At 38.6% G+C, this 22,685-nt stretch overlaps 1 protein-coding gene across 2 annotated transcripts in view; it reads left to right on the top strand.

The window, feature by feature from the left end:
• ATRX (ATRX, chromatin remodeler) overlaps positions 1 to 22,685 on the top strand; it is a 55,526-nt gene that overhangs the window by 17,935 nt on the left and 14,906 nt on the right. For both annotated transcript variants that reach the window (XM_017737551.1, XM_017737550.1), the window contains 16 exons: positions 779 to 857; positions 6,842 to 6,972; positions 7,479 to 7,691; positions 9,235 to 9,328; positions 9,845 to 9,953; positions 10,581 to 10,760; positions 11,141 to 11,282; positions 11,668 to 11,777; positions 13,644 to 13,790; positions 13,987 to 14,164; positions 19,201 to 19,338; positions 19,551 to 19,726; positions 20,715 to 20,832; positions 21,426 to 21,556; positions 21,850 to 21,938; positions 22,095 to 22,264. In XM_017737551.1, the coding sequence (XP_017593040.1) occupies positions 779 to 857; positions 6,842 to 6,972; positions 7,479 to 7,691; positions 9,235 to 9,328; positions 9,845 to 9,953; positions 10,581 to 10,760; positions 11,141 to 11,282; positions 11,668 to 11,777; positions 13,644 to 13,790; positions 13,987 to 14,164; positions 19,201 to 19,338; positions 19,551 to 19,726; positions 20,715 to 20,832; positions 21,426 to 21,556; positions 21,850 to 21,938; positions 22,095 to 22,264 (2,205 nt within the window). The remainder of the gene's footprint in view (positions 1 to 778; positions 858 to 6,841; positions 6,973 to 7,478; positions 7,692 to 9,234; positions 9,329 to 9,844; positions 9,954 to 10,580; positions 10,761 to 11,140; positions 11,283 to 11,667; positions 11,778 to 13,643; positions 13,791 to 13,986; positions 14,165 to 19,200; positions 19,339 to 19,550; positions 19,727 to 20,714; positions 20,833 to 21,425; positions 21,557 to 21,849; positions 21,939 to 22,094; positions 22,265 to 22,685) is intronic.

Raw genomic sequence — 22,685 nt, forward strand, 5'->3', positions numbered from 1 at the left:
ACCTAGCAGATTTGTCTGATGTGCATGCAAGAAAAAAAGAGAGAAAAGCAAGGAGACAGGCCTGGGAATGTGCTAGAAACAATCCAAATTCCTCAGTCCAGCCAGGAGAGTGCAGAGGAGCTTAAGGGCAGGCTTCACACTGTGCTGTTCCTTCTCTGTCACGTGTCCCACGCTGTTGGTTTCTATGTCCTTTGTATATGGGACAGTGCCATGTAGTGCAGCTGAGTTTGGATATTTGCAGTAAGGATAGCATGTGGAATTCTCAAAATACAACTCTTTACACACACTCATGGTCTGAAAGCAAAAATAGGAAGGATTAGTGTTCTCCAGTACTTCCTCATGGCAGCCCCTGGGCTTGGGAAGCAGTTCTGTCCTGTATTTGTTTGTGCCTTCTTTTCAGTTTGCCAAACTCACTAGAGGAGCTTCTGACAGAGCAAATAATTTCTTAGGGCAAATAATTTCTTAGGTAACTTCTTTCTGATTCCTGGGTAGAGTAGTTAGTTTCTGTGTTTTGGTGTAAAATCCCAAATCACAGTTTGTAATTAGGAACGAGTTGCAAGTTGTGTGTAGCAGCAAGCATAATGTGCATTGAAAAACTACATTTATTTTTATCTGTCAAGACAGGTAACTGGTAGAAAGGTGGTATTACCAAGCTGTTTATAAATTGGGATTTTGATGGAGATGTAGTTCACATGTTGTGTTGTTCATTGTGCTGTCGTGTATTGTTTGTTGCCGGGTTTACATGTACTGAGTGTTTTCTCTTGGGCTTTTTTTGCAGGAGATGAGGGAGAGGCTCTATCAAGGACTATCCCAATGGAGGAGGAGGAAGATGATGATGATGACGACCCTGAGAATAGGTATGATACCCTCCGTAAGGACTTAAAAACGATTATAACACACCCTAGGCGTGGGCGCAAACCGGCGCAACGGAGGAGCAAGCAGGTGGTAAAAAGCACGGCTGCCTGCCCGGTAAAGACTCGCTCACGGGCCTCCCGCAAGTGTGAACACGGGGCCAGAAAACAGAGGCCCAGAGCCAGAAATGCAAAGCAAGTGTTTAGAAGTGGTAGCTGAGACACCTGGCTAGGGGGTGTTCTCAAGGCACTGCAGCACTGTCCCGCTGGGGTTCCCGGTGCGAGTGGGAGGTTGGTGACAAAGGATCTTGCAGGCAGGTAAAAAGCTGCTGCTGCTAAATGTGAATTTCAGCTAGTTCTGGGAGTAGAAGGTGACAATTTGCATCTGTGCAATATGCAGTGCTGCAATATTTTCAGAATTAATTTGGTTATTACTGTTACTTAATATGCTTTTTTAATTGAAACACTTTTCTCAATAAAGAGAAAGCACAAATGTGGGGAAAACCGTATTAGATATTTTCAGCTGTTAATTCAACTGAGTTTTAATCCACTAAAAAGTACCTAAAGTGACTAATGTGAGTTAAGGCCATGATTCTACAAGCACTGTGCATAGGCTCAACTGGTATGAAAGATACTAATTATATATTTTAAGTCTTTGCATAGATATTTTCAGAATTGTGGCTTACATGTATTGCTTCAGTTTTGAAATCAATAAAAGAGAATCTCTGTAAGATACAGTTAGCTAAGACATGTCATATTTTACCAGTAACGTTGTAGCTTATCAAAATTAGCTGGCTAGAAATGTAAAAGCTTCATTTCCTAAGGAGTAAATGCACAACATGAAGTATTGCTCAGCTCCAAGCCACAGTTTCTTTTTGGAAGTCACTGTAGTTAGACTGAAGAGCTGTTCAACAAATTTTTATATAGTATTTCAGAAACTGATTTTTTTTTGTTGTTTTGGCCATATAGCATGTGTGGGACCAGTTGCTGGTGGAGTCTTTTTCTGCTTCTGAGCCTTACTAGTTTAGAATGTGGAATCCTTGTTTCACAGAGTTGTATGTTTGGATATGTGGCTAAAGTAAATTTTAAAAACACTGTTTTATATCCTTTACGGACCTCAGTTTGGCATCAAAATGCTGCTGCTGAATTAGTTCTTGTGTGGTTTTAGTCATCAAATTTAACCCAGTAATTCAGCTATTTAAAGAAAGATGCTTTTTAGGGACTTGACAGCACAGGGTCATAAGCAGAACATGTAAACTTTGGTATAACAAGATTTTTTAAAATTCTGTTTTCATTTCAGTCCTGTTTTAATTATTTTAAATTTTTTTTCTTCCTTTTTTTTTGCTTTTTGAGTTTCTGGTCGATAACTAAACCAATACACTTTTGTCAGAAGTTCAGCATTTACCACACAGATGTTTTTTTGACAGAACTCACTCATGAGTTCGAGCTATATTGGGAAATGAATGAACTTAATTGATAACGAACAGTAATATAACTTCGGGCTTTAAAAATCAGTTTCTGTACTTTGTTTTGAAGCTGCCTCTTTGTTAAGGTTTTTATTTAGGGGATCTTTTGAACATCTATTCATGAGATGGAGAGGTATTTTGTCAATAAACAGTGTTGTCAACCTTCAGACATGTTAACTGGTAATGCAGTCTGACTTTACCTTAATCATGTGTTGTACTTGGCACCAAAATCAGAGCTATAAACTGTAAAAAGATGGAACAAATTTCAAGAAGTTAAAAACTTGTTCTTCTGTTTACTCAACACAAAGTGTTTAAATAGTTTACCTACTGATTCAGAGAAGTTGCCTATTTTCTTCCAGGCCAAAGAGGGTACGTAGTACCTGCTGGGTGTTTGTAGTGTGGGAACTCTCCTGTTTGCAAGTCTCTAGTTTAGATGTTCTGTTATTTGCATACCTGGGGTTGTGCATGACATGAATATTAATAGTCTTGAAATCATCTTTGCCAAAATGCAATATCCAAGTGGGTCATACTATGCCATACAGTGCTGTATGCTTTCATCTTCTGTTGTGTAACTATTATTGGTCCTTCTGATCTTTTAAATGGTACTGTTTGATATGTTTGCAGTAGTTCTGTTTATTAAGAAGTTAATAGTGTATTTAATGCAGAATGCCTTTAAGTATTTGATGGTTACAATAAATTTTTGTAAAACGTTTTTCTTGTCCAAGCATTTAATTTAATACAACTCTGACAGCTTGAAAATCAGCCTCTTCCAACAAAGACAGCACAGTATTTAGAACAAGGTGTTTGGCAGTTTTCACTCATTTTTTTTAGACATGTATGACATTTCATCCAAATATTAATTTCTTAAAATATATTTTAAAGGGTTCTGAATTTTCTAGTAGCATCCTAAAGGCCCATTTAAGCCAGTAGTGCTCTAGCTGGAATTCTGGTGGCTTTTATTAGCCACATTCCACCATCCTCCCCCACCCAAGGGCTTATTTCAGGCAACCTTATTTCTACATATAATTAGTAGGTATTTATGAACACTGAGTGTGAGTTGATGTAATCGAATTGGTAATGAAACATCACAATAATGAACTAAAATTTAAAATCATGGCTTTTTAAGAAAAGTGATTTTTACAGTGGTAGCATTGTCTCACCAAGATTTTGAACAATCTCTAAAAGAGTCCATTGTATTGGCACTGTGAAATTCATGAACAAGAGTGGTGCAAATTACCATGTGGGCTTAACTCCACATCATGAGAGGCTGCACCTACTGTTCCAGTTCTGCCGCAATGTCTGAAGGAGCTTTTAAAGTAGTCCTGCAGTGTAACTAAGCAACCCCTGGGTAACTTCCAGTTTGCCTGTCTTATGAAAACTCTCTCCTTTTAGCACGACTTAAAAATCCATAGTAATCAATTCATGATTTAGAAATGTATTCTGCTGGTGTTGTTCTTACAAAGGGGAAATACCTTTGAAGCCCAGTCGATACAAAATTGTGCATATGTGCTATTATTTGATTCTAGAGTTGGTTTTGTGTGTCCTGGTTGAGGTTGCAGCCTCAGTTCTGTAAGGCACTGTATAAATGTGTGTTGGGAGAGTGCCCTTCATATAAATGTCACGATAAGTTTAGATAAGATGGAGTGGGGCAACATGACATGCTCAAGGTCACAGCAGATCGGTGCAGGAATGAGTGAAATGCAGGGATTTTAAAATTTTATTTTATTTTTTACTTTATTTTTTACTACCTGAAACCCCGTGCTGGAGGTCATAGGGCTTTCTGTGGCTCTTAATTAAATCCATTGGTGATGCTCAACTGAATGGCCAAGAATCCTTTATGTCCTTGACCTGAGTAAATATTACAGTCCCTTTTGATTTACATGGTTTTCTCTGGAACAATGTGAGTGAGGGAATTTTCACACTATCATAGCTTGTTTGTCTTGCTGCTGTTCATGCAAATACTGAAATGTTAAAGCTACCATGTGAAGTTTCTTAGCTTAGAAACCTGATCACTTTAAATGTGTTTGTCATAAAGTAGAAATATGATGTGTTATCCTGGTCAACATCTATTGTAGTTTAATATAAAACCAGCTTCCAGAGTCCAGTACTCAATTTATTCTAATTCATATAAGCCATTTGTTGCATCAGTCATTTTGTCACATGCATTTACAAGGCTTAATCTCTTTGGGTCTAATATTGCTTACACTTACCATTCTTATCAGATCTGTAGTTAATTAAAAATGGGCATCTTTTAAATCCTGAACGTCTTAATAATGTCTCACATTTTTAGCCTAAATTAAATGCGTTGAAGAAAATGCAGCTTTTCTCACTAACAAACAGTCCCATCTCACTTTGGTTGCAAGTGGTTAAGTCTTTATCCTAGATAAAAAGTAGGACTAATTTTCTATTGTAGCCATAACTTCTTAATCAATATTATTATAAATAATTAGAAACTAATCAGTTTACCCAATCTGATTATTGGTTATGCTGATGATTAATAGGAAAATGAGAGCATCTTCTCTTTATGGATGGTAGATTTTGTGCATGGTCTTTTTAGGTGTTAGATACATTTGCTGCATTCTTTTCCTCTTAAAAATATACTTCATTAAAGAACAAGTAAAAATGAAGGTCTTGTTTTGCTAAGAACCAAAGTCAGCCTTTTAAAGGTGACTTGTATAGAGGTAAGTGTTGCCATCCACAAGCTGTGTTAACTTTGCTAATGCACTTGCCAAAATAAGTCAAAGGCAGGACTTTCAGGCTTCAATTTCAGTTTTTTTCCAGGCCTTTTAGGTTTTTTTCTCTTCCAAAACTTGGGGTTTTTATTGAACAAGAAGAGTAGCCAGAGCACTGCTCTGCGCATTTTCTGGAGTACAAGTCAAGGGTAAATAATTTATGTGAAAAGCTGACAAAGGGAAGCCAACCTGTGACATTCCAAGCAGTTTCATTTTGAAGAAAAAGTTCTGACTATTAAGAGATGGAAGAAATATAGTCTGAATTTCTTACATGAGGAGCTGTTTATTTCTGTTGCTGTTACACATGATGTGCTGGGTTTTAGAAAAATCAACAACCAGTCAAACCCTAAGTCCCTTTTCCAAATATCCTCTGGGAGGACCTAATGCAAAAAGCATTTGGAAGAGGATGTTACTTTTCTGTGGACTTAAGTAAGTTTTCATTGGGTTTATGCTGTGATCTCATGATAGATGTGGAATTAAAGTTCTCCAAGGGTACTGCTTGGTAAAGTTTTAATCAGTTTTTTCTTCACAAGCCATTTCTCAAGAGAGAGGGGGAGGGTGTGTTTTGGATGCTGATGGATGGTCTGACTCACTGAACAATCTGAAATGTTTATTAAACTATTTTGCTTCCATCTTTTAATAATAACTGAATATAAATTAGTGTGAGAGTGTTTTTTAAAAATAACACCAGTGCTCAAAAATTAGAAAATACTGTGTGGAGTATCAGGAAAGATAGCTTGGGAAAATTCCCTTAGAAAAACTTCTTTTGTTTTGGCGGCACATTGCAGGCTGGAAAATGAAATATTGATTGTTAAAAGCCTATTTTATAGTGCTCTGTAGAAGCAGTTTTCTGGTGTATAAGCAACTTTGCTTGAGGGATCCCCGTTCCTTTGCCATTCCCAAGTGAAGCCTGGATTGTGGTTCAGTTCCATGGGTTTTGAGCTGTTGTTTTGACTGGTGTGAAAGCTTTCCCATCCTGAACTATGTATACATAGTATACATTAATTCTCCCAAAAGGCAAGACAGATGAGGTTTCACCTAGAAAACACATCTTTCATTTAAAATGGATGACCTCAGAATGAAAACTACAGTATTCCTGGTATTTATATGAGGAAGACCTGGTTTATCCTTTTTCCTCCTGGAAGTACAAGTACTCTGATAAGTCCACTATTTTCCTGTGCTTTTGACATACCATTTTATATCCTGCCTTGGATAGACTCAGGCAAGATGTTTGTGTTAAAAGTGCATGTAAACAAATGATTTTTCCATAGTCACTTGTGCATTAGCTGGAAACTTTCTTGTTCTGCAGTGAAGCCATGAGAAGCTGAGCGGACAGTTTGTGGAGCAGGAAATAAGATGATAATTTTTTTCTGAAATTCAGGTCCTGTAGTGTTGGTCAGACTTTTTGGGTATATAAGCACATAAGGGTTTTTGCTAGAGTTGCTGTAAGGCAAGTGCTTGTGGTCAGTTACCCAGATAGACCATGAATAAAATGAAATCTCTAAGTCTGTACATTTTATAACCGTTTCCAGTCTGCTGTAAAGCAGGAAACTTCTCATCTAAAGAAGCTTTATACAAACCTGCTTTCTAAAAGCAAGTCAACACATCACATTTAGTGTGAGATTTTTGCTGATAGATCCTGTCTTGCCACAATGACTTTTCATCACGTGTCTTTTTTTTCGTTCAGCTTTCAGCCCTTTTTTTGAAGTTCTGAATGGTGTAGGATTACACTTGTCATTCATCGATTTACTTGAACAATGGAATAAATAGTGTTTTCTGTTTTACTTCAAAGAATTGCCAAGAAAATGCTTTTAGAAGAAATCAAAGCCAATCTTTCCTCTGATGAGGATACGTCTTCAGATGAGCAGCCGGAGGAAGGAAAGAAGAAACCTGCGAAGCAAACTGAAAACACAGGAGATGATGGTAAGCACCAAAAAGCGTCTGGGACAAAATGGTGCTGTGGCACCTGTCATGATTTCAAGGGTCACTTGGGAAAATGATGGTTGTTAAAGCTTTCAGCAAAAAATATTATTGAGGTTGATAAGTATTTGCCACATAGAGGCCAATGTATGTGGTCATGAGGATTATCATCTCTTTTAATCTCCTGTATGTTTATTTTTTTGTTACAGTCTGATTTTTGTAAGCAATTAAGAAGTCCTTGGGGTTTGTGAGGGATAATCTATACAGAACAGTAAGTTCTGCAAGTGCACAGGAGAGATTTGGCTAACACAGCCATTGGAACAGGCATTCCAAGCATTCAGGCAGTGTGAAATACTTAACATTTGAGAAAACTGGTATGTTGTTGCTTGTAATTCCCTGGAAAAGCACAGGATTTAGCCGAAATTAATTCAGATTTTAATTCTTGCCCAATTTATGTAAGATAGGAAAGTGACTGGTATGTATGTGGTACTGACTCTTCTGTGTGACAGGAGAGAATGAAAAGGAAGACAATAAGTCTGAAAAGGAAGAAGGTAATTCTGAGTCAGATTCAGAGGAAGAAGAAACATCTAAGAAGCCCAGATACAGACACAGACTGCTGAGGCACAAGCTCACCGTGAGTGATGGGGAATCTGGAGAAGAAAAAAAGGTGGTGAAACCAAAAGACAAAAAAGAAGGGGGGAAGCGCAGAAATAGAAGGAAAGGTACATAATCCACATCTTTTTTTTGGTCTTAAAAAGTACTTGCTTCTATAAAATAAGTCCAAAGCTTGGCAGAATGGAGATCTCAACCTCTGTGATTTTAAAATCCCTGTATAAACTTCCTTTTATATGAAATCTAGAATTCCCTTATCTTTGTGTGATAAATAGTTTTGTTTGAAATGCTGAATACAGTTGCAGCTCTCTCCACTTACTGTGTCCTCTGAATTGGATTAATCTGGTGGAGTCTTAGAATATCCATTTTAAACAGCACAGGCAAGCCCAGGATGTCTAATTTGGGAAAATCAGCCTTGTCCTTTAAGTAATTTCTCTCTTGGACTGGCAGTAGTGCCTGAGGAATGTGTCCATGCTGGGATTCCAGTGGAGCAGGCTGGAGCTGAGCAGCAGATGGCACTGTGAAATGAGCCTGGGCTGGGGGCTGGCTTTATTGTTGCAGGCAGCAACAAAGAACCTGTGGGGGTTTCCTGGCCAGGAAAAGTGCATTGGGCTTCCCTGTGTTGCACTGATGCCAGCCAGCTTTTGTGGTCTTCCACAGAATAAAAGATGCAATGTGATTTGTTTAGCATTTTCCTCTGTGAAAACCCTCCTTTTTATCTGTTCGCATATTCAAGTTTTTCCTCCATATGGGATTAAAACTCTACCTGCAACATTTCTTTCAGGGGGAATAACTGTAAATTACCTTTGAATTAATGTGCAAATAAGAGGCAGCTCAAGATTCTTTAGCAGACCTTTGTAGTTGACTGCCCTCAAACAGAACAAAGTATTTGATTTCAGTTTGCCTTTTTTAGCCCTATGTTATTAATGTTACCTTTCCCCATGTATACAGAGCAACCCATGTTTTAAGCCTTGTCATTCAGAAAACAATTAAACTTTCCACTGTGTTCAAGGTCAAGCTGAAATTAAAGGTGTTAAATGCCATGCTGGTGTCTTAATTACCTAAAAATGCCACTGCTAGCTCCTCAAAGTGCTTAGGAGAGTATTGCTAATGCTGCTTTTTAAGGCGCATTTTTAATTGCTTTTTGAGGCAGTTTTGAGCTTGCATTACCTGAAGAAATGCCAAGCCATAAATGCAGTGATGTAATTTCATATGTTGTTAGTAAATATGGGTCCTTTCTTGAAGTATGGCTATAAAATGACACGTAGAGCATTTGAAACAAAAGCTTCTGTTTAACTAAAAATCATCTTTTGTTTTCTGAAGTTCCATACTGCTCCGCACGGTTCTCCTCCATCATATAATGTGCTCTCTCATTTGCTTGTAAAATAAATGTAGATGTTCATGCATAAAGACCTCAAGGCTTGTTGGCACAATAAACCATCCACCAGGACTCAGCTAGTGCTTAAATTTTAACCTTTTCTTCTCTGTACCCCTTTTATCCCTCTTGCTCCTTATAAATGTGGGTTTAATGGGTCCCATATTGTCTGAAACCTTGGCAGTGCTTGTTGCTCTTTACCAGTTTGTTGTACAGTGAGGAGCTGCTGGCTTTGCAGCAATGCTCACCATGAAATAAATGCTGGTTTCTTTTTCAAGTGAGCAGTGATGACTCAAATGACTCCGAGTTCCACGAGTCTGCAGTGAGTGAGGAGGTCAGTGAGTCTGAGGATGACCAACGACCAAGGACAAGGTATGAATAAAACTGAGCTGTGCTTACCCTGTGTGTATTTGGGGTTTTAATAAAACAGTTTAAGCAGGGAGACTATAAAAGTTAAACACTTTGGAGCAGTTCTTAAAACCCCTGATGATACTTATCTATAGGAATTATAGAACATTAATTTATTTTGCAGCAAATGGGGGAGTTTTGAATTTGTACCACAGTGGGGGGTACACAACAATTTGATGAGCCAGTACAAGAAAAGATGGACAAAAAAATTGACATTTTTATGTCAAATACACACTGTCAGCTGGTGGATTGCAGTATAAAACTACTGCTTGACAGTTCTGAGATTCTGTAGGGTTTTCTCATTGCTTTGTGTGTCCAGTGGGCTGAGGGGCAGGAAGGAATTTGGAAGTCAGCCCTAACTGCACAAAAGGAGTGCGTATTTTATTAATTAATGATGTCGTACTTCTTTACCATTGTTTTTCAGCAAGGCAGTGGATTATTATGGTTTATCGATAATATTGCCTTTCTGTATTTTAATAGATCTGCCAAAAAAGCTGAGGCAGAAGAAAACCAGCGCAGCTACAAACAGAAAAAGAAACGAAGGAGGATAAAGGTTCAGGAGGATTCGTCAAGTGAAAATGAGAATAAGGTGCTGTATCATGTTTTGAAGGAATAAATGGGGAGTTGCTGTCTCTTCTGCCAGCTGCTCAGGGTATCTCAAACAGCTCTGCACAAAGGACAGTAAAAAATTAAAACTTTTCTCAATGTCAGTTCAGGCTAAAATTTATAAAGTGCCACCATTGTGGAGGTAAAACATTGTTTAACTAAAAACTTTTCCTGTCTACATCTTGATAAAAATGCTTGATATTGAAGTAAATGGAATTTTTAATCTAAATGTAGGTGAGACAAATTGTAGATTAAATCTTTAGTAGTGTTGGGGTTTCTTGTCCTGTGTGGTGGAAGTAAGGGCTGATCTGATTTAGCACCAGTATAACAGAAAAGAAATGCTTTATTAATAATCATTAGCAACTATTAAATGATAACAATGCCTTCAGTACCGCCTTTGCACAGCGGGGCTTATCTTTGGTATCTCAGAATACATTACAGTTAAGGTGGCACTTCTTTTGTCATACTTTTATAAAAGACATCTTTTTTCTTGTTAGCTGAACTTCACCTGTGTGTATAAGAATTTCTGGGAGCTTGTCTAAGAAAGAAGGGTTTGATGGTCTGTGCCATAATTTTCTAGCTAATGTGTACTTTATTTAATTTCTAATAGAGTAACTCCGAGAATGAGGACAATGATGACTCAAAGTCTCCTGGAAAAGGCAGGAAGAAAATAAGAAAAATTATTAAAGATGATAAACTTCGAACAGAAACGCAAAATGCACTTAAAGAAGAAGAAGAAAGAAGAAAACGTATAGCAGAGAGAGAACGGGAGAGAGAGAAATTGAGAGAGGTATGGTCTGATTTCTCTGTAAAATTCTGTGAACTTGAATTCCTGATCATGTTTAAGATGATAAATTTCAACCTCAGTGTAATTTGATGGGTAATTTTTGAAAACTGCTTACATGCAGCCTTGTAAGCCACAAGTTTTATCTGCAGTTTCCTGCAGGGTGACCTTGGTAAGTTTTATTTGATGCTGAGATCTTTAGAAAGTTGTTTCAGTTCCCTGCTGCTTCACTTCAGTGCCAGAGTAAGTTGTGAGGCAGTAAAGAATTGAAAGCTTCTTTTTACTAAATAAATTATGACTTCCAGTTCTGCTAAATCTGATGTGTCTCAGATGGTGGATGTTATTCACGTGAGAATATTCCTCTGGTGCCCTGGTTCTGTTTGCAGGTGATAGAGATCGAAGATGCTTCACCTCTGAAATGTCCCATTACAACCAAGCTGGTTTTAGATGAAGATGAAGAAACCAAAGAACCATTAGTGCAGGTTCACAGGAGTATAGTGACCAGACTGAAACCACACCAAGTAGATGGTAAGGGAAGACTTTAAAGGAAAAAAATTTAAATTTTTCTCTCCAGGGGCACAGCACTTTATGCAGACTGAATTAGAATAAAAACTCCTTGGCAGGTAAAACCAGAACATTTTCTTTTCTCCCTGTCCCCAAGATCAGTCAGTCTGCATCCTCACAGTAATGTTTTCCAACCCAGTTGCCACATCTTCAGAGAAACTGTGAATATAATCAAATTCAAGACAAAGATCATCCCACATACAACCCACTGGACAGAAATGAATCAATAATTATCCTGACAGCTGCTTTCCTAAGAGTTATCATGATCTCAGTGATCACAGCTGTCTCTTATCAGGTGAACTTTAATAAAGTGAATGTTTAATCAGAAAACTTCAATTATTTCCTTCAGGTGTTCAGTTCATGTGGGATTGCTGTTGTGAATCTGTAAAAAAAACCAAGACATCTCCTGGCTCTGGCTGCATTCTTGCTCACTGTATGGGCCTGGGGAAAACATTACAGGTAAGAAACAAAATTGATTTCTGTGTAGCTCCCTTGCAACTCAGAACAAGAAAATAAATACAGCTGGTAGGAGAGAGGCTCCAGGAACCTGTTTCTAAGACAGTGTGATAATTGTAAGCAGGTTGTGGTTTTTACTATCTTCCTCATTCGTTTTCCCTTAAGTGGTTTATTTCCTTGACTGTTTTTAAATTCATTTGCTGCTGATAAAGTACAAGTTTATCAGATTTGGTTGTTTTTATTTTGTAATGCCAGACTTTATTTCTAAAGTCAGATGCTGGTGGGTTTGTGGGGGTTTTTGGAGTGAAACAAAGCTGAGGATGATCAGAGGGACCAAGGTCACTCGCGGTACAACCAGTTCAGGCAAACCAAGCTGCAGCTGTGGTTGGTGCTGGTGCACAGCAGGTTTTTAACTCCAGCTCCAGCAAATATAAAAATTTGCTTTGTTTAGGGAAATTGGAGTGACAGACACAGTATTCTGACAGTCTGTAGTTCTACAGAACACTTTGAAAATCACCTTTGAAAGGTGTATTTTTCACACTTGATTCTAGCTTAGGTGGTGTGGTTCTTCAGGAGTTAAATCACACCTTTTAGTGGAGATTTGCAATGCTTTGCAGAACTGTTGTGGAGGGGACTTTTTACACCTACACTTTTACACCATATAGTTTGATTAAATACTTCACAGCAGAGGGTATTTTTATAGTGATCCAGATGTGTTAATGACAGTAATTTTGGCTGCAACTTCTTGATAATCAAAGAAAAAGCCATAGTTAGAAACATATATCAATATAACCCATTTTTAAGGCTGGTGTTTGAAGCTGAGGTAGTTGGTTTTTTCTGCATGTGTCCATCTGCCAGTCACTCTGCTGTGCTCTGTGATGCTATTTGCTGTTTAGATCTTAAAAGAGCTGAACCACCACGAGTTCTAGGAGACTTTGCAGTTTGCAAAGAGATCAGGGAAATCAGGCAGCTGGGGACTTGCTGGCCAGGACAGAGGACTTTGGTCATGAATCTTCCTGAGTAGTTTTGTCTTACCACAGAACAACCAGTAACTCCTTTTGTTTCAAAAGCACTTTGTTGCCCAGTGTTCCAAGCATGGTCATGCAGTTTGAAATTCCTCTGAACAATCTATTAAATCAGAGTTGCCAGATACCAAGATTTTATGCAGAAGGAACTTCTGCTGTTGTGCATTAAAAGTCCAGTGGGAGAGCTGGAGCTGCCATGGGATTTGCTGACTCTTTTCTAATCCTGCCTTTGTTTGCTGCTGCTCAAAGCAGGCAGCCCAGCAGGAACACTGAGCGACACCAAAAGATTTTTGGGTTTTTTCCAGGCCTCAAGGAGGTGTTGTCATGTGCAACATACAGCTAGGCTGGCTGCAGGGTGAATCCTTGGAAAACATTGCCGTAACCTGCTGCAGAGCTCTTCTGAGAGAATTTGCTTTGAAATACCTTGAAAATCAAGTGTGAGAAACTGCTTTAAGACTGAAGTTCACTTCTGAGAAACTTGACTGTGAATTTATTTTGTGTTTGGGGCAAGTGTTGGGAGAAAGCTTAAAAATGACCTGATAGAAATAATTAATTTATGAAAATGATTGGTGAAATGTAAAGGGAAGGTTCTCTATTTATGAAATCCTTCAGCAGTTCAAAAGTGGATCTCAGTATGTGAAGGATGTGTGCAGCCATGAAACACAGAGTAAAGAGTGTATGAACTCCAAAAACACCTGTATGAAATTTTAACCAGTGAGTTAAAACAGGAAAAACATGTTTAAACAAGGCTGTTGTTGGTAATTTAATTACATAATTGAATAGATACATTTATCTTTCTTTCCTGGTGTTTATTTGGTGTTCTGCTTGTTTTTTTCTCTTGCAGGTAGTAAGTTTTCTCCACACAGTCTTGCTATGTGACAAACTGGATTTTCGGACAGCTCTGGTCGTGTGTCCACTCAACACTGCCTTGAACTGGCTGAATGAGTTTGAAAAATGGCAAGAAGGTTTGGAAGATGAGGAAAGACTAGAGGTAAAAGGCTTAAAAAGAGTTCTTCATGAAATAACTGAATGATTTGCATAATTGGGAAGTTCCACCACTCAGAGTACAGGCTAAGGAATGCACTTTATGTGAAAATTCTACTTCATATGTTGTAAGTATTAAAAGTTGCACCATTCTTTGAGTATTTTAAGAGTAATTAAAGCTTTGTTTTTTTCCCCTTTGGAAGGTCTGTGAGCTGGCAACTGTGAAAAGGCCTCAGGAGAGGAGCTACATGCTGCAGCGCTGGCAGGACGAGGGAGGTGTGATGATCATTGGCTACGAGATGTACCGAAATCTGGCCCAAGGCAGGAATGTGAAGAGTAGAAAACTTAAAGAAATATTTAATAAAGCTTTAGTCGACCCAGGTAAGTGAAAATTAATACAGGCTGTATAGATTGTACTTACCAGGTGTATGTATATGAGGAAAGAAAAATCAGATTTTTTTTTTTGTTGGCTTTTGCTGAGTTACAGAAATTTGTGCAGAATCTCTCCCATCTGCTTTTGTAAATAGATTTCTGTAATAGTCTTTTCTATTACATCAAATACAAGGAATATATTCTGGAAACTTCTCTTACTAAGTATTCTTATTTGCTAGCATTGCTTCCTTTGCAAAGTAATTTGAGTTGTCTATTGGGGATCCAAGGCTGTTTTAATCTGTTAATTTGTTACAACCACAAGCTGTTTTGTCCCTGATGGAAATTTACCGTTAAGGGCGCAGCTACACATGAAAATAGTAGACAGTGTACCTTAGAAGTGTGAAAAAACAAGTGTTAATGAAGCGCTAATTAAGGGAATGCAGATAAAGCAGGTAATTATTTTTTCAGTCTTGAGAAACAGATGTCTGCTTTGAGCTGAGCTGAACTGAGCAAACTTATTGTCAACATGTATGGAAGCACTTGAAAGTATTCCAAGTTAATATAACTGATTTCTCAGGTGGTCACCAAAAAGGAGTAAAAATTTTAGGATTAGGAAGGTTCACCATAATAGCAAAATTTCCTTGCAAATTCTGAACTGGCAGCTGATACCTGAAAATAACTTAGGGTTATGCAGGATGTCTTAAAAACTGGTTTTAAAAGGCACCTTTGCTGTACTGTTGGTATTTCTCCTTGAGAATGCAGATATGGAAGGCAAAGTAAATGGAGGTGGGTTTTCTTGAATCTTAATTATCTTTACATTGACAGTCTGTGATTGATTTTATTTTTTTCCCTCTTTCTGATTGATAACTGTACTTGGTGAGCTTGATTTTGTGAAGTTTCCTTCTAAAGCAGGGCTGTGAATTCTGTTCTAACAGACAAAGAGATTATTTTAAGGGGAAAAGTAACTTTGTGGTTATTGGCATTGGCCAAGTGGAATTGGCATCTCCAGCTCTGCAGAAAGGCTGCTTGAGCAGCTAAAACATTAATTTTCTGCCAGCTTGACTAAGTCCTACAGTGGCTGTGGAGTCAGGGAAGCTCCAGTGCAGCAGCTGATGAACTATTTTTGTTGATATATGTGTTGATTCCACACACATTATTTAAGCAGTGAAGGAAATGTACTTCTTGCCAATGGGTTTTTTGACTCCTCCTACCTAAGCTGTAGTTACTGAGAACAAAAAAAACCCCAACAATAAACCAAACACCAAAAAAGAGGGGGGGAACCCTGTGCTGTCAGTGCTATTCTATATCTGATTTTCTCAGGATATTGCATTTATTGAGAATATTGCCAGGAAAGTCAAAGCAAAGGGATAAAAGGTGTGAATTGCTGTGTCAAAGTAGTGGTGACAGGACAGTAATTTCCTGCTCAGTGGGTCATGTTCTGGTGCAGTGATGAAATAGTGTTATACAGTGATTGATTGTTGTGGGAGTTTTCCCTGGTGGAAAGTGTAAGGAAGGGCAAACATTAGGGTTGTTACCATGTGTCTTTCCAGCAGCACTGTCCCTTCATGGATTTGTGTTTGTGTAACCCCAAAAATGCTGGACTCTGGCATGTTGGACAGTGCAGTGCTAGGAGGAGACAGTGACTGGTGTAATGTGCCCTGTCCCATCCCATGCTTTTACCCTGCTGTGTTCCTGTTCTCCTTCCAGACCTCTTCAGACACTGGGACAGAGCAGTGTTTGGGATTAGGTCATGGACTTGTGTAGATTTAATTGGGTTTGGAAGCCACTGAACCTTACAGATTCTGAATAATTCCATATGAACATGGAGCCTCCTGTTCTCTCTTCTCTTCTCTTCTCTTCTCTTCTCTTCTCTTCTCTTCTCTTCTCTTCTCTTCTCTTCTCTTCTCGGACTGGTTGGTAGGAGGGAATCAGACCATTAGGAAAGTCAACCTTGAAATAACTCCTTAATTATTTTTATAGAGTTATGGAAACTTGAAGGTTGGAAAAGACCTCCAAGATCAAGTGCAGACTCATGCCCACTAAGCTATGCCATGATCTTCCACATCTACTCATTTTCTGAACACTTCAGGGATGGTGACTCCCTGGGCAGCTCCTTCCATGCTTAACCACTCTCAGTGAAGAAATTTTTCCTAATACCCAACCTGAACCTCTCCTGGCACAACTTGAGTGCATTTCATGTTGCCTCATCTCTTTCTATATTTTAACTAATTGCCAAAAGATAGAAATGTCCATGTGTTGCTACCCACTAATTTTTGGAGCCATTTGGATTGGCTAAATGGAAGAGAACGTGCATTGCAAGATTCTCATTTGATTTTTTGCTCTCTTGGTGAGTCAGCATGGACAGTTGCAGGTTCCAGTGCAGGAGAAAGCCATGTGCTGGCTTGCTGCTGGGACTGGAGATAGGGAAACCTTGGCCTCTGAGAGCATTTCCCATTTAAAAAGCTGCAAATTTGGTATTTAAGTGCTAATTTAATGAGATGTGTCTGGTGAATACTTCTGGGGTAAGACATATTATATATGTGAAGCTTGTGTTGCATTGTTAAGGGGACCAGAGGGGGAAGGTTTAGCCAAAGTTTATGGGTGGAGAAGTGATTTCATTAATTACCCAGCTCTGCTACGTGGAAGAATGGCAGGATTACATACACATGCAGGTTTTCCAGGCTGCTTTGTGCCATTGCTGAAGGGCTGTTGGTTATTGATCACTGCTGTGCTCTGCTTGTAGCACTTCAATAACTTTATATTTTTTTTTTACTTGTTGCTACTCACAAAAATTCTCTCACTGTTTAACTTGGAAACTGCTCTTTAATTGACAGTTGTATAAAGTTCTTGTAGACTTCAGAGGAACAGGAGAACTGTGTATATATACCTCTATATATCTCTCGTTTATATATTTCAATATATTAACATGTGCAAGTACAGTAAGGATGAGAAGGTGAAGACTGTAAGGAAAGATTGCATGAGTAGGGCTATTTAGCCTAGAAAAAAACCAACTAAACTGACACATTTTCCACCATTTAGAAGCTGGTTAATGGAAGGAGTGTTATCAGTTGGTTTTGACATCATTTGGGGAAAGGAAAGGGCAGAATTTATTCAGATTTGCAGCAGCTTGGGTATTATTGCACAGTGTTTTAGCAAGAGAGGCTGTGGAGTTTCCCACTTCTGTCAGGTCTGTCCCTTTCTCATAACCCTTATCTCAGATGGAGAAAATGATCTAAATGATCCCCTGAGGTCCCTTTAAGTTTTACATTCCTTATCATATTTTGAGGAATGTTCTGTCCATAATGATTTGCATTTGTGTTTTTTAAGAACAAGGGAAAAACTCCACACATTTATGAAAATCCCTGCTGCTGAACTGTAGCCAAGATGTTAGTTCAAGATATCAGTGCTACATGCCTGCCAAACAAACCATGAATAATTGTACTAAGATTGGGGTTTTTTCATATTTTTACTGTCATTCGCTTACTCTAAACAACAGGTTTTGAGATGGTTTTGTAATTTAATTTCTCTAGCTTCATGTGAATGAATCACAGTCTTTAATGAAATGAGGACTAGAGAAAGGATCTGTCCCTGCTGGAGATGGTTATATAAAATTAAAGGAAGGCTTTGTGTGTAGCCACTCTGTTTTTCATGCTGTCAAAACTGGGAAGGTACAAAAGTCATGAAATAATACGGGGAAATGTTTCTGTGGCAGATGGGAAAATTCAGAAATACATTGGCTTGAACAAGCCTAAGTGCATTTGGAATTCATATGTGGATTTTCAGAATTGTCTTCTAGACTTGTTTCAAAAGTTTGGGGTTTGTTTTGTTTGGGTTTTTTGCTTGGAAAAAAATATCTTCTTGATTTATTTCTTTTCACATGTGAGATTCAGATCACTTCTAAATCACCTTAAAATGGCATGATTAAGGTGTCTGGCACTGGCATGTGAGTAGTCAGAGGTTAATTGATTCTCTGTCGTTGATCACTGCCATAGAATTAATTTTGTTCTTTACAAGGCAGTTTAAATTTAGTCTGACAAAAAGTATTCTCAGTAAGTTGCAAAAGATTAGACTGTCCTTGCTGACAAATCCTCCTTTGCTCCTCAAATATTGGCCTTTTTAGAGCTGAATTGCTGAACCCAACTGGTGGCTTTTCTCCAAGGTGCAGCAACTTGTCATGAGCTGCTTTCAGAGTTGAGAGTGCTGGAACTGAGGTCAGGTTTAGAGCTGGTAAAACATTTCTTCTGAGTTACTAGTTGGATCCTAGAATATCTTTTACTTCATTTTCAAGGAAAGAAATTCCAGAAATTGTGCTAAATCTGAAAGCAATTAGTGTGTGTAAGTCTGTTCTGCCAAGTTGGGTATTATTTATCTTATTATTAGAGTTGCTTTGCATACTGTGGGAATGTGTTGTGGTGTCGTTTTGACATTCCTTGTGCAGCTCACTTAAACCAGAGTGATATTTTATCTCCTGGAAGAAGGCTGAGGACATTGCTGAGGTGACTTTCAGCTGCAAGGTGGCAATTCACTTGTCTGTAATTCAGATCAAACCTGGTTGTTTTATATTATCTAAGACTTCTGATTGCACTCTGTCCCCCTAGTGATATTCTTGCCTTGATGAAAAATTTCAGGTTACCTGGTTTTTGGGTGTTTTGGGATTGCCCAAGTGTCAGTAGATGGCAGCCTAAAGCTGGAGAGAAGGAAGTTTTACTGAGTTTTGATGGGATGGATGGAGGTGCAGCTGTGCACAGCCAGCTGCAGGGATAGACCATTTTAACAGGAATATACTGCAAAGCTGAATTTAATCCTTGCCATGAAGACTTTACAAGCAACAACCTTTAGTTCACCAGAGTGGCTACTCTGAATGCTTGTGCAAAAGCTGAGTGAGAACCCAATCAGTGCTAAAAAATCTCACCATGAAACACACAAAAAAAAGTTTAAAAAATCCTTTAAGTAACACTGGTTGAACAAATTTTGGATACTTCATGCTCTCAGGTTCTTTGTGGCAATAAAATATTGTGGAGAGATTGAAAGTTGTTTCTTTCCAGGTCCTGACTTTGTGGTGTGTGATGAAGGTCACATATTGAAAAATGAAGCATCTGCAGTCTCTAAGGCAATGAATTCTATTCGGTCTAGGAGAAGAATAATTCTGACAGGGACACCACTGCAGAATAATCTTATAGAATGTGAGTAGTTGTCTTTTATTTCCTTCAGTACACATTTGCCTGTCAGCCATAGAAGATATATTTAGTTTGATTGGAAGAGAAGAATTTGATACAGCGCAGCTGCCTGCGACGTTTCTCTGTATTTAGATGTGACTCGTTTATTTTCTGTTTGCATTAATCCCAGCACTGTGCTTTCCATTTTGAACCACTCAAATCTGGGTTTTTTCTCCTAGATCACTGCATGGTTAACTTCATTAAGGAGAATTTGCTTGGCTCAATTAAGGAATTCCGGAATCGATTCATCAATCCCATCCAGAACGGTCAGTGCGCAGACTCCACTCTGGTGGATGTCAGAGTGATGAAGAAACGTGCTCACATCCTCTATGAGATGTTGGCTGGCTGTGTTCAGGTAAGAACAGTTTGTCCCTAACTCATCACTTTGTTTAACTGCAGGGAAGGAGAGGAGTTATTTCATCTCCCTCTGATAAAAGCACCCAAAGGCCTGTAAACTTCTGATTTGAGAGCTCCATAAATCTTCTAACTTTAGTATTTTTCACTGATTGTTAGATCTCTGCATTCTTTGGGATTAGATAAACTTCATAGTTTTTCTCCAAATGTCAGTGTATTCTAAAATACAAGTATTAGAGAATACAGCTGTTTCCTGCTAGGAGACAAGAGCATTTTATGATAGAGTAGGATATGAGTTGCTTTGAAATACTCTTTTTTTAATTCCATATGCACATTTAAGAGCTGCCTTAAAGTCTGCACAGAAAGTTGCTGGTCCATAGCTTGTCAGTTGTTTCTGAATATGTATTTTTTCTGATCTGTGAGAATCAGAACAGCAGAAAACAAGAGAGAAGGAAAATTATTCAGGTTCAAAAGGGTGAAGAACTCATTACCTTATAGACCTTAGATAAAAAAAGCATTGGATGAAATGATTTTCTCCCTGCACCAGTGCAGAACAGATCCTGTCCATAGAGAGCAGCTCTCTTGTGGTCTTTGGGTGAGTGGAGAGACAGAGTAATGTAAGAGTCAAAAAAACCCAAAACAGAAGTAAAATTGGGGTTTAGTATTCTAAAAAAAAAAACCCAAAAGTGGTTCCCAGAGCAGCTCCTGGAGTTGCAGTGAACTTTGCAAGGACTTGGAACTGGCCATGGGCTTTGCAGGTCATAGGCTTCGGTGTGACAAGCACCTGAGTGGGGCAGGTGTGTTTCTGCTGCAGGGCCTGTGGTGAACTGTTATTTACTGGCCCAGATTTTCCCACTGTGTGGCTGGAAAGCACCAGAATCACTGTCACTGATCCACAGTGCTTTGTCCTTTGAGATGCCACAAGTCCTGAAGCTCTCAGGAGTCGTTCCCATGTTTCTGTGACTGAAGCACTGTTTGTAAAATTGCAGAGGAAAGATTACACAGCATTAACAAAGTTCCTGCCCCCCAAATACGAGTACGTGCTCGAGGTGCGGATGACCCCGATCCAGTGCAAGCTGTACCAGTATTACCTGGATCATTTGACAGGTATGTTCCTGCAGCTCTCCCTGGGGACAACACTGATGGCATTTAATAAAGGGGCATTTTGCCACAATTGGTAGGTGAAAATCAACTTTCTGAACATTGTACCATGCACTAAAGTGCTTGGACAGCAAACAAATAGTCTGGGGCTTTTTGGTTTTGTTTTGTAGTAGAATACTGCAGCATTACAGGTCATTAAAGGTAGCTCAAATTAGTTGGCCAGATTCATTGAAACCTAAATGCAAATGTTATTTTGTGTTTTCCATCTTGGGCTGCTTTTACAAAACCTAAATAGACATGTCTGTCTTTTTAGGAGGATTTGTATACATTCCTGTACTGGGGAGCAATGTGCTTTTATGTAAAATATATAATCATGTTTCTCATTATCAAGACGAAGGGGAAAAACTAATTTGGACAACTTTAACTAGGAGAAAAAATGGCTGTGACTGAGTAATTTGAGCCCTTTTACAAGAGATGTTACAGTGTGATGTGCAGCTGGAAAGAGCACTCAGATCTGCACTGATGGGCTCTTGGAAGGGGAGCACTGTGTGGCAAACTCACTTCAGGGCTCACTCTAAAACCTGAACTTTTATTGTCAGGTGTAGGTGGTGGAAATGAAGGTGGGAGAGGCAAAGCTGGAGCTAAACTATTCCAGGATTTCCAGATGTTGAGCAGAATCTGGACTCACCCTTGGTGTTTGCAGCTGGATTATATTAGCAAAGAAAATAAGGTAAATTAGATATATCAAAATACTCTCACTTGAGAACTTTCCAAATAAGCTCTGCCAAACTCTAGGTAAAGTTTCGTCAAGTTAATGGAAATCTTTGTTGCTGTGGGGTCATTTTGCTGCTGGTTTTGTCATATTTTTCTTGCTGGGTATGTTGTCATTCTTAAAACATTTTGCAAGGCCAGGCCTTTGTAGAACTTACCATTGTTTAAATGAAGAGTAAGCAGATGGCTAAAGATTTAATAAAAGCTTCTGGATGAACACACTTAATAATTTCTGTTTTTTCTCTTTTTGAGGGCTATTTTGATGAAGACAGCATGGATGACTTCATAGCTTCAGATTCCGATGAAACTTCCATGAGCTTAAGTTCTGATGATTATGCAAAGTAATTGAGCTTTTATTTTGTTTGTTGGTGTGGTTTCCCTTACAGAACTGAAGTGATTTCTGTAAAGTGGATGTTTAGTTTATGTATGTTAGAATATGTTTTCTTGCAGTGGGATTTAAAAAAAAAAATCATGGGGTGTATAATGTTGCTTTTTAGGAAAAAAAAATCCAAGGGGAAAAAGGTGAAGAAAGAGAGTAGCTCAAGTGGAAGTGGCAGTGATAATGATGTTGAAGTCATTAAAGTCTGGAATTCAAGATCTCGTGGAGGTGGGGAAGGAAATGTAGAAGATCTTACAAACAACCCTGCATCAACAAAGTCAGATGAAGGTGAGGATAATACAGAGTGATGAAAATGTGAGGCAGCTTCATTTTGCAAAAGGCAATTTGAGAGGGCTGTCAGGAATTGTGCTGGATGGCAGAATGGCAAATTCCTTAATTCCGTACTTACAGCTCCTGCTACTTCTAATTTATCCTGGAAATGTATCCAGGATAAATGTATTTGTCCTGGAAAAACAAGGGGCATCAACTTAGCACTTGGGGGTTTTGAGGCAGGGAAGCTGCACAGTGAAATTTTTTAATTCAGAAGTACAAAATTATATAAGTTTAAGAAGAACTGTGCTGCTTTTCAACTTTTTGAAACACATTGCTGGAAGATTAATGGAAAGATTAGGAAATGTATGTGCAATAATTTATTGCATCTGGAATTTGAATTGGATGCTGAGCAAGCAGATCCAATGCAGCAGGGATA

This window comes from Corvus brachyrhynchos, unplaced genomic scaffold (assembly GCF_000691975.1).
Source record: "Corvus brachyrhynchos isolate BGI_N302 unplaced genomic scaffold, ASM69197v1 scaffold346, whole genome shotgun sequence".
In the NCBI taxonomy this organism is placed as follows: domain Eukaryota; kingdom Metazoa; phylum Chordata; class Aves; order Passeriformes; family Corvidae; genus Corvus; species Corvus brachyrhynchos.